Source organism: Aedes aegypti, chromosome 1, assembly GCF_002204515.2.
Source record: "Aedes aegypti strain LVP_AGWG chromosome 1, AaegL5.0 Primary Assembly, whole genome shotgun sequence".
In the NCBI taxonomy this organism is placed as follows: Eukaryota; Metazoa; Arthropoda; class Insecta; order Diptera; family Culicidae; genus Aedes; species Aedes aegypti.
In genome coordinates this window covers 205851008-205868045 of record NC_035107.1, presented here as the reverse complement: position 1 = coordinate 205868045, position 17038 = coordinate 205851008, and the positions used below count along the sequence as shown (strand labels likewise).

The 17038-nt window shown below is 34.7% G+C and overlaps 1 protein-coding gene across 5 annotated transcripts in view; it reads left to right on the top strand.

Moving 5' to 3' along the window:
* LOC5577008 (unconventional myosin-Ib) overlaps window positions 1-17038 on the top strand; it is a 110273-nt gene that overhangs the window by 53609 nt on the left and 39626 nt on the right. For all 5 annotated transcript variants that reach the window (XM_021857323.1, XM_021857325.1, XM_021857324.1 and 2 more), the window contains one exon: window positions 18-81. In XM_021857323.1, the coding sequence (XP_021713015.1) occupies window positions 18-81 (64 nt within the window). The remainder of the gene's footprint in view (window positions 1-17; window positions 82-17038) is intronic.

Sequence of the window (17038 nt, the reverse complement as noted above, 5' to 3'; positions counted from 1 at the left end):
CTTTGGTTTTGTTTCAGGGAAAATTTTTCGACATAGAGTTCGATTACAAAGGTGATCCAACAGGAGCACACTTAACTATGTGTAAGTATTATTGACCGATCTGCTCATTATTCAGCAGTCTCTAGACGACATCAATATTATAAATTGCATTGCTAACTGGACCCCCCTAAAAGAGCGAAATCGCAAATAGAAGTGCGGGATTACATCGGATCGATTTGGGGTCGCACTTATTCGTCATCTCATGCTAAATTAGTGCGGTGGAGTCCCGAAAGGTGGCCAATCTGGACAATTCGATAAAATTACTCGTATTTATGCTCTAAAACCAAATGAATTATGTCCAATTCTTTACGATTTTTCATTTTTAGATGTATTTTTCCAAAAGGAGGAATGATTGGTTATTCTGTTCCTTTTGGAGCACCAGAATGGCCACCGGGTAACCCGTAATATGGGACTACTAAGTTTTAGCACCAAAACTAGGCATGCGACGACCCATTCTTCATGATTTTGAATACCTGTGATTTTTCTAGTTCAATTGTGGCTGACTGAACCCTTTGACTCTTCGAGACCACCGAAATAATCCAGGAATGACTACCAGAGATATCTGTATTGTGGGACATTTCAGTTTTTGTACCAAAACTTGACATGTGATGGCTCAATTTTCCTGGTCCTGGAGCACGTGACCCATCTCACACAATAATTAATGGATGTAGAGTCTGGCACTTTGCTGTCACTGAAATAACCCACGAATGACCACCGAAGAAACCCGTATTGTTGGGTACCGTAATTTCGGGTGAAATTGATCACTTTTCACCGTTTTCCATGTCCGTTTTTCATGATGTTGCCAATTCCATACAACTTAATGCAGGAAAACAAGTACGACGGTGAGCCTCATTGGCCTATATACTCAAATGTTCATACAGTTGTGATTTTAGTGCTAAAAATCGTCTCTAAAACAAAAAAAAAACAAGATACTCCGTTTCGGGGTGAAATTGATCACCTGTCCAAATAATTATTGTTAGTTTTGAAAACAACTTTACTTATTTAATTTGAGCCTCCTGAATCCAAATATGGTTACCGAATTCTTAACAATGCAACATATATGGAAATAATAAACAATTAATTTTCAACAATACCGTAGAAAACGCCTAAATGTAGGCAATTTCCGAAGGAATCTTATGATATCTATGAAAAAATCAATTATTACAACAAAATGAACAAATTGGTACGAATTTTGATGATAGAATTATCCTTACATATTTTCAGGTTGTCACCATGTCCAAATCCTTGTTTAAAACTATAAGTTTATTGGTGTCTGCCAATACCACACAGAACAAGATTATGGAATTTTCTATTATTTTCATAGAAATAAACATTCCTCAACACAAAAAACTTCACAACATGCATTTTGACAATGGTTAAGACAAACAACGTTCATTTAAATGGGTTGCATTGATTTCTGTGCTCTATAAGAGGGAAATAAAATCGTGTAACACAGTGATCAATTTCACCCTACTGATCAATTTCACCCGAATTTACGGTACATTAGTTTATGTACCATAAAGACACATTGAGCTCTCGCCGAGCGGAGTCACGAACACAAGCGCAAATTTGCTGGTTGAAAATACTGCCATTTGATTTTGCTGGGAACAGCTGATCTTTGTTTATGTTTTCCACCAGCAATTTTTAAGTAGTGTTGGTGACATGTACCGTGTATGTACACGAGCGCAGAAACCACTATTCAACAGCTCGATCTCCCTCGTTTTTCAGTTATGTGAGTTTTCTCTTACAATAAATAGTAAATGAGCCCTCCAGTCCTTTGTGACCTCTGAAATAACCCAGGAATCACCACCAAAGGAACCCGGATTGAGGAAAATTACTACCGGCAAAACCTGTATATTTATTTATTTCATGTCGTCAATCAGAAGTAGACCATTTTGTTACAATTTTATACTTAATATTATATAGTTTGAAAACGTTATTTTCTTAATCTAGTTCGAATTTTGATATGACATAAATTTTTGTTTTAGTTCCGATTTCGTCATAGTAAAGTCAATGGTTTCGCAATGTTTATTGTAAACAGACATTATTTGATTTAAAGGCTCAAATTTGGCATAATTTGTGCGGTGATGGTTTGTATAAAAAATACTACGACTTCGCAGTTGTCTTGAAGGAGCATAAAAATTTAATTTTGATAAAAGTGTCATCGAGTCAATACGATGCGAAACTATATCGTTTACGAACGAGACCATTGCAAATTCGCGACGTTTCTTCAATGTTTGAATATTAATGAGCATGCATCGTGCTTCATAAGATGGTAGAGGTAACCTTGTCCAACCTAATTTTCGAAGTGCGAACAACAGAAATTGTTTTTGAACTGATTCTATACGATTTTCATGGGTTGATGAAAATGGTGACCAAACTATGCTACAGTATTCTAAAATTGAACGCACATAGGTTATGTATAATGTTTTTATAGTGTATGGATCGTGAAAATTATAGCTAAATCGTTTTATAAATGCTAACATCTTGTTTGCCTTGTTGATAATTGTATTATAATGATCTATAAAAGTAACTTTGGAATCTAAAATCACTCCTAAATCTCTTATTCTTATGCATTTTTCTACTGGTTGACTCCCTAGGTAGACTGTTGTGTTAGGTATACTACGCTTTCTGCTAAAGGATATTGAATTACATTTTTTCACGTTCAATTGGAGAAGGCTTTTATTGCACCATTTGTAAAACATATCAATTTCATTTTGAAAAGTATGTATATCTTCATCGTTTACTATTTCAAGAAACAGTTTCATGTCATCAGCATATATGAGAGCTTTCACTTTTTTCAGAATGAAGAAAATGTCGTTAACGTATAAAATAAAGAATAATGGCCCTAAATGAGACCCTTGAGGAACTCCCGATGTAACTTTAATTGGAATAGATTTTACTCCTTTGTATCTAACTATTTGTTGACGATTAGTAAGATAAGACTCTACCCATTTAAGAAGGTCCGGTTGAAATCCTATTTTTTCTAACTTAAAAAGCAAAATTGGTATGTCAATGCGATCGCAAGCTTTACTGAAATCTGAGCTGTGATGTTAAAGTCACCAAAATAGCTTTGGTGAGCGAATTTGACGGATAGCGCCGACAATTTTTGTCGCATAGGATTCATCGAATGTAGCGCGGTTGTTGCACCATGGCCAGATTCATTTCCCGAGCGCGTGCACGGAAAGAAATAACAATTGTGATTTAAAAAAAACAGTAGCGGAAAATCAACTGATGATCATTGTCGTTCTACTATTATCAAACATTTTAATAAAAATAAAATGCTTTTAGAAGTGCGCAGCAATGCTAAATCGGTCTGATGTATTCTGCGCAGTTCATATGTATTTTCCACACGTTCTCCTATAATTGTTTTTAATCCACTTCGATACCGTCAATCCGCCCCCAAACTGGATGGCGTACACTCAGCTTAAGGTGATTATAAAACGAAGCCAAACAAGGGCACAAGACTGGAGAATCTGACAACAGTTTGCGTTGAAAACCAATCAATCTGCTTGCTTGCTGGTGGTGACTAATGGGATAAATTATCAACGGTGAGAGCTGTTTGGTTCTCAAGTCTTGTGCTTTTGAAAATTTGAGGTGTGGCTTTGTTCTATAATCACCTTAACGCAATTTATAATTAAGTATTGAGTTGTAAATATTAGTATATATTAGTTGTGTTGCTAGAGGACATCTTGAAAATTCACTGTGATTCTTTCAGAAACCCTTCTGAAATTATTATATGTAGTTATTTCTTTGATCGCTCTGATTTTTCCAATAACCTCCTTGGGACTTCCTATTGGACTATCCCAGAAACCCATCTTGGGTTATTATGGAAATCCTTTCAGGATTCTGCTGTAAAATTCTATAATTCTGTCGTAAAATTCTGGAATTCTGCCGAAAATGATTTAATGATTGCTTTCCAGTGTAATGGAATCTATTTTAAAAATCTGGGTTCGGGGATTCTCACAAAATTTCTCGGGATTTCTTCTGGAAATCCAATCGAAATTATTATTTAAATTCTGATATTTTCCTCGTAATTCTTCAGTATTTCTTCCGTGAAACTCTTTGAAAGTTCTTCAAAATCCCTTTGAGATTCTTTCCGAAAAATGTTTTAGATTATACCTATTATTCTAGAATACTCTCGGAAAGACGCCTGAGACTATAATCAAAAAAATCTATTATTTCACTTCACTTTCTTCCGTGCAAATTCTTGGGATTCTTTCGGAAATTCCTCTGGAATTCTTTTGTAAATCCCAATGGAATTCTCCCGGAAATCCCTGTGGAATACTTCCGAAAATCCTGCTAAGAATCTTCCAGATGACGGGGATTTTTTTAAATCTTTATTAATGGAAATCATCCGAAAATTCCTCTGTAATCGTTTGTAAATCCTCCTTATATTCTTACAGAAATCCTTCTTATATTCTTACAGATTTGTTGCTATTGATTTTATTGTTTCTGCCTGAGATAATTTTGTATATTCAGAATTATTCCGAAAATTCCTTCGTGATTCTTTAGAATTTTTTTCTAAGATTTTTTGAGAAAAAAAAACTCTGTGATTCTTCTGGAAATTCATAAGGAAGTGTTTTTGATTTTTTTCGTGATTTATCATTGATTTTCCTTGAAAATTTTCTTAAATCCTTGGCAGAATTTTCTGAAAATCCCTCTTGACTTCAAATGGAAATCCTCAAAGAAAACTACCGGACAGTCACTGGGACTTTAAAAAAATACCTATGAGATTCTTTGATTACTGATTTCTTTTTCTGAGCATCTTTTGAAAGTGACTTTTAAATGGTTCTGGAAATTCCATTTGAAATTATTCCGTAAATCTTTCTGGAGCTCTTCTGGACATCGTAATTATTCTGGAAAATATTCATGAAATCGTCTGGATGTCTGTGACTTTTCATTGAATCTTCAGGGGTTCTTGCGAAATAACTTCTGGGATTCTTTTGGATATCACTGTAAAAAAACATTCAAAATCCATTCGAAATTCTCCTGAGATTGTTTCAGGAATTTACGAGAATCCTTAAAATAATTCCTTTAGAAATCTCCCTGATAATATTTTAGTGATTTCTCTGTGGTTCTTCTGTAAATCGACCTGGGATTCTTCCGGAAATCCTCCTTTAATGCCAAAGCAATTTCCAGAAGAATTTTCAGAAGGATATTTTTAAGAATCCTGTATATTTTTCCCTACGAATCTCAATGTATTTAAACAAAATACCAGGACAATTTATGGTTGAATCCCACAAAAACTTCCGGTGGAATTCTTGAATGCTTATCATTCAAGCAGAATTCCAGTCATATTTCCGGATGAATTTCGGCAGGTTTTACGGAAGAATCCCAGCAGAATTTCTTGAAAAATTCCAGTAAAATTTCTGACAGAATCTTTGAAAGGTGTTTTGAAGTCCTCCAGCAGGATAACAGAAAGAAATCTGGGGGTATTGTAGAAGAATTTCCGAAAGAATCCTAGAGAGATAGTCGAAATAATAACAGTTTTCTTGAAAAATTCAGGAAACTCCCAGAGTCTAGAGGTAATTCGGGAAGAATTTCTGCAAGAATCCTTAACAGAAGGATTTGAAGGATCATCAGAAAGATTTTCGAAAGTATCCCAGAAGGCTTCCCGAAAGAATGCTAGAAAGATATCTAATCTTCCAGGATTTTTGGAAGAGTCCCAGACAAATTTCAAGAATATGGACGTAAAAATCTCAGTGGCATTTCTAGAATAATTTCAGAAAGATTTTCGGAAGCATCCTCGAAAGTATTCTAAAGGGATTCCGAAAGCATCTCAGGTGATTTCCGGAAGAATACCAGAGGTATTCTCATAATAATCCCAGAAGTATTTCCGGAAAAAGGCCAGAGTTATTTTCGGAGGAATTCTCTAAAAATATCCAGAAGAATTGCATCAGGATTTTTGTTAGAATCTTCCATTGAATTTCCGAAAAAATCTTCGAGAATTTCGATTCGAATTTGATTTCCAGGATTTCAAAAGTAATCCTTAAGGAGATAGACGCAAACTCACATACAGATTTATGCAAATATTCCAAGAAGATGTCCAGAAGAATCACAAAGGATATCCGAAAGAATCTCAGATATAGTACCGGAATGCTAACGATGTTTTTTAGATGAGTTCAAAAGCGATATCTGTAAGTATTCTGTGATTTCCAGAAGAACTTAGAGAAAAATCAGAAATAATCTTTAGATTTCCAGAACAATCCCAGAGAGGTTTTGAAGGATTCATAAGTGATTTAAGGAAGAATCCCAGGAGGGAAATTCCATAGAATTCTGGAGTAATTTCTGGACCAATGTCTTTTTATATGCTGTATCAATATTTACAAGTAATTATAATAAACAAGTATTTATGGAACAATAACAATTTTAATTTATCGCCATAATTGAAAAACAATTTTAATTAGAATGTGCATCCACCACATCATCCCTCTCAGAAGGATTGTGATTATCAATATTTTTTTTGCGGTGATTCAGAATTGTAATCACATACTAGTTTAATTGTATGTGGTGTCATTCAATATTTAAAATAAGATTCGTTAAGCCGAACATGTTGATCCTTCGACATGAACCAACGAGCATTGCTTGAAATAATGAGATTTTTTCGATTACTTTGATTACTGATTTCTTTTTCTGAGGATCTTCTAAAAGTTACTTTCAAATGATTCCGAAAATCCCGTTTTAAATTATTCCATGAATCTTTCTGCAGTTCATCTGGACATCGGAATTATTCTGGAAAATATTCATGAAATCTTCTGGATGTCTGTGAATATCCTTTAAATCTTTCAGGGATTCTGTAATTTGGATTTAGAATTCTCATGGGATTATTTCAGATATTAACGATAATCCTTCATACAGAAGTGATGTTTCTGTGAATCGCCTTGGAATTCTTCTGGAAATCCTTCTATAATCCCAAAACGATTCTAAGAAAAATTTTCAGAAGGATATTTTTAAGAATCTCAATGGAATTTCTGAAAAATACCAGAACGATTTACGGTTGAATCTCACGAAAACTTCCGGTGGAATTCTTGAATGATATCCGGAAGAATGACAGTCGTATTTTTGGATGAATCTTAGCAGGTTTTACAGCACAATCCCAGCAAAATTTATTGAAAAATTTAGAATAGAAAGATATCCGAAAAAAAAAACTCCAACAGGATTTTTGTAAGAGTCCCAGGAGTATTTCAAAGATATTGGCGTAAAAACCTCAGTGGAATTTCTTGAAGAATTTCAGAAAGATTTCCGAAAGCATCTCAAGTCATTTTTGGAAGAATACCAGAGGCATTCTCATAAGAATACCAGAAGTATTTCCGGATAAAAATCTAGAGTTATTTTCGGAGGAATTCTCGAAGAATTTCTAGTAGAGTCGTACATTTTTTGATAAAATCCTCTTTAAATATCCAAATGGATTGCATCAGGATTTATGGTAAAATCTTCCATAGTATTTCGAAAACAATTTTCAAGAATTTCAAAGAATTTAATTCCCTGGATTTCAAAAGTAATCCTTAAGGAGATACACGCAAAATCACATACAGAGTTCTGCAAAAAAATCCAAAAAGATGTCCAGAATAATCGCAATGGGATATCCGAAAAAATCTCAGAAGTAATACCGGAATGGTAACGTTTTTTTTTGGATGAATCCCAAAGCGATATCTGGAAGAAAATTCAGAAATAATCTCAAGATTTTCAGCAGAACAATCCCAGAGAGGATTTGAAGGATTCATGAATGATTTAAGGAAGAATCCCGGGAGACGCTCCCAAAGAATTCTAGAGTACTTTCTGGAACATTTTTTTTCATATGATTTATATATAAAAATACTTTGATTCAAATATATTTCTTGTGTAGCATTAAGTTTAACTACAGACATAGCTCGTAACATCAATAATAAATTGAATTTATACATCTTTTAAACACATCCAAATTAAATAACAGTTCAAAGAGTAAAATACCGTTCTCATGAGTTTTTGAGAATCATATGGTCGATGTTTAGACAGACCAGACTAGATGAATTTTGGAGCTCTAAGGATACGTAAAGAACTCCATCAATTTTAAATCTTCCATGTTATTTTGATACAAATGTATAATCAAATAGATAAGTTCCATTATTACAGTAAATATCTATAATATTTTGATGTTTCACATGTTTGGGGCACATTTTTCTTACTCGATTGAAAAAAACACTTGGTTCAGTCTGTCTGAACACCGACCATATCTATGTTTGCTATTTGATATTTAAATACTTGAATTATGCTGTATCAATATTTACAGGTAATTATAATAAATAAGTATGTATAGAACAATAACAATTTTAATTTATCCCCATAATTGAACGACAATATTAATTAGAATGAGCCTCCCCCACATCATCCCTCTCAGGAGAATTTTGATTCCCAATATTTTTTTTTGCGATGGTTCAGAATTGAAAATATCAAAAGTCTATTGTAATCACATCCTTTTTGTTCAATTGCATGTGGTGTTATTCGATATTTAAAATAAGATTCGTTAAGCCGAACATGTTGATCCTTCCACAAGAACCAACAACAAGCATTGCTTATGTTAAGAGATTTTATCGTAATGCACAACCAGCCTAAAAGTTCTTCCCCTTTTGTATATGTACTAATTATAATTTCAAATTATTTTAATTAAATTAGTTGTGTTGTCTACTATTGTACACGGCAATATGTTTCAAAATAAGTGGAGCTGCTTTTAAAACAAACTTTAACATCGATCAACCAAACCATAGAATATCCAATAGCGAAAAAATAATAATAATAACCGATCATTGCAAATCGAGCCGAACTGGCGCTCTTTCCGTGCGCACGCGCTCTGTCCGTGCGCACGCGCTTTCTGCAGAGCTGTCAAACAGACTTTTGTGCCTTCCTTCTTTCGCTCTCCTTCAACTCAACAACTCAGCACGATCCACCTCGCGGTGGATTGGTGAGCTGTCTGGTTGTTGCAGATGAACACTTATCGTGTAGCGTGACATCATCATTGACAGTAAGCTTGCAACTCACCAGACAAACGATAGGTGTAATTAACAACTGGACTCTGTATAGAGAGCTTCCACGTGATTACCATTATCCATGGCTGTCAAAGAATAATGAATGAACTCCAGCAAGTTTGTGCATGTTGAGCGTCCCTTAAAAAAACCATGCTGAGTATGAGTTATTCTGTTTTTAAACATATCGAATAAAATTTTATTTATTATTGCCTCGAAAATCTTTGGAATACAAGAGATAATGGCTATCCCACGATAATTACGTATGTCAGATTTTTTGCCACTTTTAAAGATCGGCACTAAAAATGAGCTTTTCCATGTTTCAGGGAAACTACCTGATTGCAGAGACATATTGTAGAGCCAAAATAGCGGAGATGCAAGTTCGATTGATAACATTTTCAAAAATACAGGTGGAATCCCGTCAGGTCCAGCACCTTTGGAGACATCTAGACTTTTTAGTGCATCTACAATATCATGTACTTTGATTTGATTGACGCAAATGTCTTTTGGGATTTCTGGAAGAAATGAGAAATATTTACGATCTCGATTATTTTCCGAATAAGTAGTGTAAACGTCTTGAAAAAATGTTGCAAACAGATTGCAGCTTTCTTCAGGGTTCACACCAATTTTATCATCAAGGTGCATTTCAGATGGAAAGTTGTTAGATTTGTTTTTTGTTTTAACGTAATTAAAGAAATTTTTAGGACATGATTTCAATTCACGCTCAGTTCGTTCATTATACTCTTCAAATGCGGTATCAATGGCAAGATTTAATTGATCGCAAATATTTAAATAGTTAATTAAATTTGCATCATTTTTACATTTTTTGTATATTTTATGTGCCTTTTGCTTACGATTCTTTAAATTTTTGATTTCTCTACTAAACCATATAGGATACTTTGAGTTATGATTCCTTCTTCTTTTTATTAAGGGTATATCGTCGTGTATTATGTCGTTTAAAATTTTGTAAAACATTTTAACGGCAGATTCAACATTTTCTTCGTTTCTTAACACATTTTGCCAACTTACTTGATTGATTTTCTGTCTTATATTGTCATAATTTGCTGAACGATAATCATGAACTTCTTCAAAGTCGCAATCTTTAGGTCTGTTATTTCCATGCACGAATAAAGAAAACTCAATAGCTGTATGAAAAAGTTCGTTTTTCCATAAGGGAGTCAATGATTCTACCACACAGAAATCTTCATCAGTATTGGTCATTAAGAGATCTAAATAACAGTTCTGCTGATTTTTAACGTGGTTAATATGGTTTAGACCTAGACTTGCCGATGTATCACATATAAATTGCAAAGCCTCATTTTCTCCAAATATTGGCAGCAGGATGCTCTCGTTGTCGACGTCTGGAAAGAAATCAATATCACGTTGATTGAAATCTCCATATATATGCACTTTTGTTTCGGGAGGAAATCCGCCAATAACATGTTCAACAATATTGTAAAATTTCTCATAAACTATTTTACGAGCGTTTTTCGGCGGAAAATACACAGACACAAACACATGCGTTTCGCCTGCTATGTGTACTTTCACCCATACATGCTCAAACTCTTTAAATTTAGTGGTTTCTATGATTTCTGCACTAAACAATGTAGAAACAGCAATTAAGACTCCTCCTCCTGACTTCTTCTCAGACGTTTGACAGTCACGATCATTCCTAAAAACATCATAATTATTTCCAAAAACTTCTTCACTATTCACAGTTTCATCCCAGCTAGTTTCTGTTGCCAAAATAACTGTGTAAGGACATGTTAAAATTCTACTATGGATTTCTTGCATCTTAGAAGCGCTTTTCATACGGTTAAAGTTTTGGCAATAAACCAAAACTTCTGTACCTAACTGTGAAGAAGTTTTAAAAGTAGTAGAACAATCTGATTTACTTAGATTAGTTACCTCTTCATCTTGCAATTCGGTACTTGTTAAATTTGAAGATATATTTAGATCTAATATATAGTGGGGCATTATTATTATTTTTTTTGTGTGGTATTCAGTTGGAGCTGCCTGACAGCTTAACTTGTCAAGGCTGAACCCTCGGTCTGGTTTTTGCCAAGTTTCCCCTCTACCAGGACCAATACTCAGACGTACTAGGCTATGGTGCCCACATGAACACTGTTTTTTTATTAGTATTGTGACGTGGTAGTTTTTAAAAAATACCCATATTCCCTTGCTTCTGAGAAAAGAAAGCATTGTGAAAATCAGCAGCTCCATCGGAATTTGTTTGAAATAGTAGTGTAGTAGTGTCATTACTAATACTGCCTAGTCGAAATGGTTTTGGAATAATTTGTCATTTATGTGCTATTCTGATTACTCCTGTCTGTTACGTAAGATTAGAGTCCTAAATGTCAATTGTCGTCAAGTCTTAACAAAATTAGGCTGTTTATAGTAGTTCTAGTTGATTTTGTTTTTTGTTGTTAAAAGTATTTATTGGTCATTACGTTCATACATCATTGAAGAAAAAAGTCGCTTTCCATGTCTGTTCAACAATTTCTCGAAACTAGCAAGTGTACCCTAATGATCGATCTCAGCGTCTTACTTTCCATAGTCATTTTTATAGTGAATATTTAAGAGAAAAGTTACCTTAGGCTTCTATTACAGTCTCCTACAAGATTCACTTTTCGGTGGCAAATGCAATGCTTCACAACGCCTACTTTCTACTTGTAAATTTTGCGAAAATGAAGCTGGAATTAGATTGTTTATACCATTGTTACAAAAGAGGTATTTTTTTATGGCAATGTAAAAACCATTTTAAAATAAGATTATCGCCACTTATTTCTACTCAGTGAATCGATTAGTCATTTTCCTCAGAGTAATATTCCCTACGTCGTACGGTACATGATAACGATGTGTCTAGCTAGCTAATAGTAAGAGTGGCTACGGATCATTCTGGAACCAGAAATTCTCAAGAGAATGTAACTCAGGGAATGCGGGTATGACGCACCAACGACAACCCGCTAAAATCAGCTCATTCACTGTACTTGAGCAATTTTTTTTTAATGGCTCAATTGGTGTGTACACACTGTATCGACACTGTGCATCGACATGACCCTTGGCCTCAGACCCTTATCTCCCCGGAACCACCTTACGGTATTTCTTCGGAGAGGGGCCAGAGCATATAGCAAAACACATGTAGCAGAAGTAGCCTAGGCAAACTGCTTCTCCTAACCGACTTAAACAATGCTACAAGGGACCAGTCTCGGCAGGGCTAATCATCTGCAGCCGATTCTTGGTTGTTTCGCCAGTGTAATAGATGTACTGAAAATGTTACGCAAAGCCGTGTATAGTATTAGCACGTTTGCTCAAAAGGACACGCGGCGTACCCCGGAAGAAAGGAACAACCGCGGTTTTGCTCATTTTTTACTTCATTCTTATGGGAGATAACACTGCGGCGTTTCATCAAACGCGGTTGTTCCTTTGCTGGATCATTCGCCGCGTGTAATTTTGAGCAAATGTGCGTTTTTGGAAACTTTACAACAGCCGCGCGGTGTATCATATCCAGCGGACCAGTCAATTTTAGCTCCCCTATGCTTAAACGGTTTTTATCATAGTAAATAGCATCCTTTCAAAGTTTGAAATGATTCGGAAGAAAATTCACTGTGCACACGTCATTTGAAGTTTATATGGAGATTACTATGGAAAACGCCAAGCTTTTGTGTTCAGCCCTCTATCTGCTCGTCATAATATTTTATGGAAATGTGAACAAACTCTTCTCATGTGAAATCCTTTCAGCTACAACTTTGCCGAAGACCACATTTTGATTGGACGTCAGGATAAATTTCTATTCATAATCATAAACTGGGTTTGCATTTTGCATGCTTAACCAACTGCTCGACAGGCAACCGTGGTGCTTCAGGCGAGATGAATAGATTGAAGTAATCCAGGCTACTATGTTCTACAGCAAAAAAGCAGTGTTGCTCAGAAAGTAATCGAATGATCATCTCAGCATGATAACAAATTATCCTTACGTCCAATCAAAATGTGGTCTTCAGCAAAGTTTCTCATGAGAAGAGTATGTTCACTTTTCCATAGATTATTATGACGAGTAGTTAGAGGACTGAGCACAAAAGGTTCGCCTTTTCCATAGTAATTTCCATATAAACTTCAAATGGCGTGTGCACAACCAAACTTCTTCCAGATCACATCAAAGGAGATTGGGCAAAAATGTATGGGGTTTGGTCCCGGAATGTACACGGATGATTCATATATCATTTGAAAGATCTAAATGAGACAACAAAAAGTTTATATGGGGCCAAAACTATTCGTCGTGGGAGAAAAAAGCTACATATGTAAGCTGGAAAGATGTGAAAAGAGGTATGTTTTGAACAGTTTTCTATTGAATAATATTTTCTTGCGCAAATGTTTTGAACTCGTGCGTATGTTTGTACTTATGCATGTTTTTATTTTACCCCGTTTATATTTTTCAAATATTGTGATTTGATAGATAGATTTCAGGACGTTTTGTATTGCTGCAATGTTAAGAGCCAGTTCGCGAGAGCCGCAACCCCTTCTTGTATCGATGTTCTTCGATCAGGCTGAAATTTTCAGGGATCATTCTTCTATATAAAATAAGATGTTTTGCAAAATATTAGATTTTTATATTAGGGGAAAGTGGGTCAAAATGACCCCCAATGATTTCATGTCACTAAACATGCAAAATCACAAAAACTGATATAACTTTAGTAAAAGTGCACGGATTATGTTGAAATTTGGCATGATTACTCTACGCTATATAAAATTTAAGGTAAGCATGGTATATAAGTTTTGAAACTACTTTAAATCGAGAAAAACAAGTTTTTTGTAAAAATTTTAGTGATTTTCAAATCGATTTTTTTGTTGCCAACCGAACTAGGTAAAAAAACTAAATATGATGTTTTGTAGGGCAACTCATGGGCTTTCATTTGAGGTGTAATCCAGATATGCCGTTTCACAAATTTTCGAAAAAAAAATTTTTTTTCGGGGTAGTGTATGAACTTGAGCCATTTTGCGAGTGCCGCAACCCCCTTACCTACACTGAAACCAAAGCTCCATTATATTTTAAGTGCGGTAAACAGATAAAAGAAAATGTGCTGGCCTCAATATAAGTTTATGTGCCGCTTTTAAGTTGTATTTGGTGACTTTAGAAAATACTTTAACCGCACATAATTTTGAAATGCATCACCATTTTATATACAAGCATTTACATAAAACCTATTAATGTTGTTAATAAATTTTATGAGTATTATCTCTCTGTGGCATTTTTGTCGACAAAGTGAACGTCAAACATGGTCAAAAGTGTCAAGGTTCATATTTGGAACTATTTTTAAAATTAAAGTTTAAAGATGTTATAGCAGTTATTTGAGCTGGAAAAATTGCTAAAGTGGCTGAAAGAACATGCTCTTTCGTATTATTAAATAAAAAGAAGAATTCATTTAAAGTTTTAGGACCCAATTCCGCCATCTTGCAGGAAGCAAAGATTTTCACCAGCAAGTGCAACAGGACAACTCTGTTTAAAGAAATGTGGTCACCAAAACAACGAAGGTTTACGGTGAAATCCGATAACGTATTCGGTCGGTTCACTGTCGTGCAATTCTGGAAGTATCGACAAGATGTACGGCTTCGGGAGTTCCAAGCACTGATGGAAGGCATTCTAAATCACAGTACTACATCAATATGGATAAAATTATTACCTACGGTGATGCAGCACAAAGCTGAGAAAGGTAGTTTCCCCAGTGTTTAAAATATGTAATAAAAACCATATCTAGTTTACAAATATTTTGTCGTTTTTTTTTACATTCATCCATTACGCAACATCTGAGACGATTAATTTATAGTACATATCCCATGTTTATTAAATGTGCCGGTACATAAAATACAATGGATTTGGATATAGAAAAAAAGAAAATAGGCACTTATAATTTGAGTGCATTGCACGTAGAATCTAATGTGCGCCGAAAATCCGGTCCTATGTGCAACAGCAGTAAAATTTATGTGCGAAGCTTGATTGCAAAAATATATGGGTGCCGCACATAAAATATAATGGAGATTTAATCTCAGTGTAGAGAGGTTGTATTGATGCTCTCCGATCGAGCTGAAATTTACAGGAATTATTTTCCTATATAAAAGAAGATATTTCGCAAAATTTCAGATTTTTATATTAGGGGGAAGTGGTACAAAATAACCACTTATTTTTTTTTAAATGCAAAATCAATTAAACTGCAATATCTATAGTAAAAATGCTCGGATTTGTATGAAATTTGGCATGTTAACATTACGTCATATGAATTTCAAAATAAATATGATATGTGGATTTAAAAAAAATATTTAAAATCGAAAAAAAAACTGTTTTTTTTTATAAATTCAGTTTTTTTTAAATTGACTTATTTTTTGTTAACCGAAATAGGTCAAAAAACTAAATATGAAGTTTTGTAGGACAACTCAAGAGCAGTCCTGGGAATGGTAATAGTAGTAGGCTATATATTTCGAGAAACTCGCTTGAGTTTTCCCAGTACAGTAGTTCAAAAATGTGAATCTTATCAAGTAGCCTACGTTGGGTGCACGACTTTTCTAAATCATTTGTGCCATTGAAGGCTCTAAATGCGGGAAATGCTGCGGGAAATAGAACATTTTTCAACAGTAATTTTGGGTTGCCCTTAGCAACGGGTATTTTGCTATTTTCAAGGCTTTTTACCTACAGCAGCGATGGGTGTGAGTTTCATATGCTTCGCTGACCTTGATTTGATTTGCTTGGCTACTGTAGAGTGAATTTCAAGATTTTTCCCAACACTGCTCTAGAGCTTTCATTCGCGGTGTACCGTGGTGAATCGAAGTTCAAACGGTACTAATATCCGGACACTCTGATAATATTTACCAATAAGATGCTTAATTCAAGGTTAATATGTTTATTTTAATTCTTTCCTTGTTATAAACATGATTGATACACGCATTTTTAATTCAGTTACCATTAACAATTAATTTATTTATGATTTGCTACATTTTTCGTTGTAGTGTTTGAACTTAATCAGGTAACCAAGTTACAATAAGCACAATTTAAAGTTTGTCAACTATCTCATAATAATCTACAGTTTTTCAAGATGTCACTATCAACTTGTGTGATTTGTGCTAACGTAAGAACAACACGACATTCACGAAACGCGACGCGAGACAAGACATAACACTTATAGTTCTTACTATCGTCAAAAAGTTTTAAAATTACCTTTCTGTCGACCGGTTTCGGGCGCGATGTAGCCCATCTACGGGACAATGTCCCGTATTTATAACTTTTCAAAAAGAAACCCATATAGCAGAACTATACTTTTCTTAAGGGAAAAGTGGGCTTCGTGGCCTTGTCGTCAGTCGTCTGGGGGTATTGTGCCACGAAGTGTGGGTTCGATTCCCGCTCCAGTCGGTGAAAACTTTTCGTCGAACGAAAAATTCATCACTGGGCTGCTGGGTGTTTCGTGCTGTCCGTTGCCTAATGTTAGTGATTGTTCAGTCTGTGCAGCCTATGTGCTGAAGACGGTGTAAATTGTCTTTTTTTTAAGTGAGTCAAAATGACCCCCACTATTTTTGTGTTGGAAAATACACAAAATCACAAAAACTACTGTAACGTATAAACGAATTTTACTCAAAAATATGTTTTTTTTTTGTAGAAATGCACAATTTTTGTAAAAAAATGCAATTATCAAGAAAAAAATGCAATTTTTAACAATTTTCCTCTCTCTGTTTCACTCTTTCGTGAAATTTTCAAACATCAAGGCCATTAAAAGTCAAAATTCCATTCAGATAAAAACAGTACAGTGTCTCATAGCAGCCATATGTGCAGTCAGTCTAAACATAGCTAAACTCAATTATTTACAAAATGATCTCTAACTGACATATCATCGTATAAGGTACACACATATGTGGCCCTCTCAATCGATCCCATCAAAACATTACCCAAAAAAAATATGCGATAGTTGATTCTCAACATGTCAATGAAAACCTTGGTGCAAAGCCTAATTGTTATC